Here is a 2,416-nt window from a genome sequence, read left to right on the forward strand (position 1 = left end):
CTTACTGTTTTTATACTGTCTTTAAACTGTTTTTTTCTCTCTCTATCCACTTTCCTGCTGTAATATTGGAATTTGTGGGACTATTAAAGGAATATCTTATCTTACTTTCCAGTGCAGAGAATTCCGCTGCGCTGTGAACCTCTCACCACTAGGGGGCAGTGTGTAAAAAAAAAAAAACCACGCAGACTCCTCAGCGGGTCACACGGTTGTACTTCCTCTTCGGCGGTAAAGCGTGTAAAGCGAAGTACAAACGTTATTGTGACGCACAGATATAAAACATTATAACATTTATTTAACCCCAGACAGCTTATAAAGAGCAAGAAATGGTGAGTACGCCGCACTAATGTTTCGCTTTCAGCCCGCTCGATGTTTTGTGGGATTGTTTCCGTTCTCGTTTTGCTGCTTAGCATTAGCTCCGTTTTAGCTTCTCATTCATAACTTTGGCGTCAAGTGAATGAATGAATCCTGAACGTGTGTAGTGTTTATGCTGCAATACGGCGAGTTTGTTGCAGCTTTTCGTGTTCAAGTGGAATTATGCCGAGTTTGGAGCGATTAATGTGGACAAAAAAAAAAAAAAGTTACGCCAAACTCCATTCAAAAATCTGCTAATTTAACAAACGCATGCTTAAATACGTTGTTTCTCGTTTTGGGCTGCCTGGGCTTTACACTTTCTTATTGATTTACTGTTTGCTGCAAGCCGAACATCCTCTATGAGCAAAAGAGTGCCAAAAATGTATTTATAAGTGGGGGTTGTATTGTATTTTTAAGTTTTCTAATCTCCTTACGGCAGAAACACGTTAAGTTACATTGCAGACAAGCATCAAAACACATCTGCTCTTAATAAAAACTGTTGGATCCAACTGTTAAAATGCTTCGTGCCGAATTTATTATTGTATCACTGTATATCAGATAAGGTCACCAGATAAACATTTTCATTTCACATTTGTTGGTAAAATGCTAAGCCACGTTTATTTCATATTTTTTTAAATTAGATTTGGCATGGGCTTTGTTTTTTTTGTTTTTTTTAGAAAAGAACATGATTCTGTGGGACAACAACCGGATAATGTTGGCAAATGATGTCACAATATATATATATGTGTGTGTGCAGTTATCTAATGCAGTGTTACAGGTGTGTGTATGAACCTACCTCTTCCTTTTCTCCACAGAGTTTACCTCTGAACCCAAAGCCATTCCTGAACGGCCTGACGGGAAAGCCAGTGATGGTGAAACTGAAGTGGGGTATGGAGTACAAGGGCTACCTGGTGTCTGTGGATGGATACATGAACATGCAGGTAAGAGAGCAGTTTATAGTACTGCGTGCAGGGCGGGACATTAGCATCAGCCACCAGCCAAATCTCTGTGTCCGGTAGATTTCAGACACAAAAAAGTACATTTCCCGCCCTGATTGTATGCCGTGTTCCAATACTAATGTTAAATATGAACCCCGATATGTGTCATCTTTGCTTGCACGGAGACATCATCTCACTAAAGTCCTCTTGGGATATTGTGGCATTGTTGATCCATATTTTAATTCTGTTTTTTTACACATTTTTGCACAATTTTGGCTTGTTATTCCCTCCTTGATGACTTTTAATTGTCCACACTTTAAAAGGAAGTTTGTGCCCACTTCAGTCCGTCACAGGCTGACTCCACAAAGTTATCTGATACAGTTGTCTCCATGTGAATTGAGTCGTATCACAAAGAAAAGCACTTTTACACAAAGTTCAGCTGTTAATTTTACAGAATCAAACATAAATATTTAGACAACGTATAATTTGTTGGGTGGGAAAGATAAACCTCGAGTGTTTGTAGTCCAAAAGTTGGATCTTTTAAAAGAGACTTTTATGGACTGAGAGTGGACACGTGTAATTTTGTTTGTTCATCCTTTGTTCTGCGGTATAAGTTGTTTATTTAATTCATTTAATCTTTCTTGCTGAATGCAGTCTGCTCGTACACCCTCATGCGCAGCCTCTTGACCTTTTATATTCCCGTGTTTTCCTCACAGCTGGCCAACACAGAAGAGTATGTGGATGGAGCGTTGGCGGGGCATCTCGGTGAAGTGCTCATCAGGTACGTTGTAAAGCTAAAACATCGTCTCATAACCAGCTCAGCAGACTCTTCTCTTTTAAAATGAATACCTAATTTTTACTTTCATCAGTCCCTCTAGGAAGTTGCAATGTTGCAACAATTAACACAAATTCAACCAATCCCTGTAAATTCTGCCTTTGGAGACATTTTTATGCAGGAAACTACAATAATTGTTCAGTTTTCTACTTGAATAAGTTGCAAATATGTTTTAATTTTCACTTTCTCACAATTTAATTGCAAAAAATGACGAAAAACGTCAACATTTTTAGAAAAGTTGCGTCGTAATCACACATTTCAGGCTGCAACAATCCTAAAAAAAGCCAGTGAA

The 2,416-nt window shown here is 38.6% G+C and overlaps 1 protein-coding gene across 1 annotated transcript in view; it reads left to right on the plus strand.

Moving 5' to 3' along the window:
- Positions 1-193: 193 nt before the first annotated feature.
- Positions 194-2,416, plus strand: part of snrpf (small nuclear ribonucleoprotein polypeptide F) — a 2,656-nt gene continuing 433 nt past the window's right edge. Inside the window, exons 1-3 of the mRNA XM_035675665.1 lie at positions 194-326; positions 1,167-1,292; positions 2,006-2,070. Of these exons, the coding sequence (XP_035531558.1) occupies positions 324-326; positions 1,167-1,292; positions 2,006-2,070 (194 nt within the window). The 5' untranslated portion in view covers positions 194-323. The remainder of the gene's footprint in view (positions 327-1,166; positions 1,293-2,005; positions 2,071-2,416) is intronic.

The sequence above is a fragment of the Morone saxatilis genome, unplaced genomic scaffold, assembly GCF_004916995.1.
Source record: "Morone saxatilis isolate NCDOM2014 unplaced genomic scaffold, NCSU_SB_2.0 Contig10, whole genome shotgun sequence".
NCBI classification, from domain to species: domain Eukaryota; kingdom Metazoa; phylum Chordata; class Actinopteri; family Moronidae; genus Morone; species Morone saxatilis.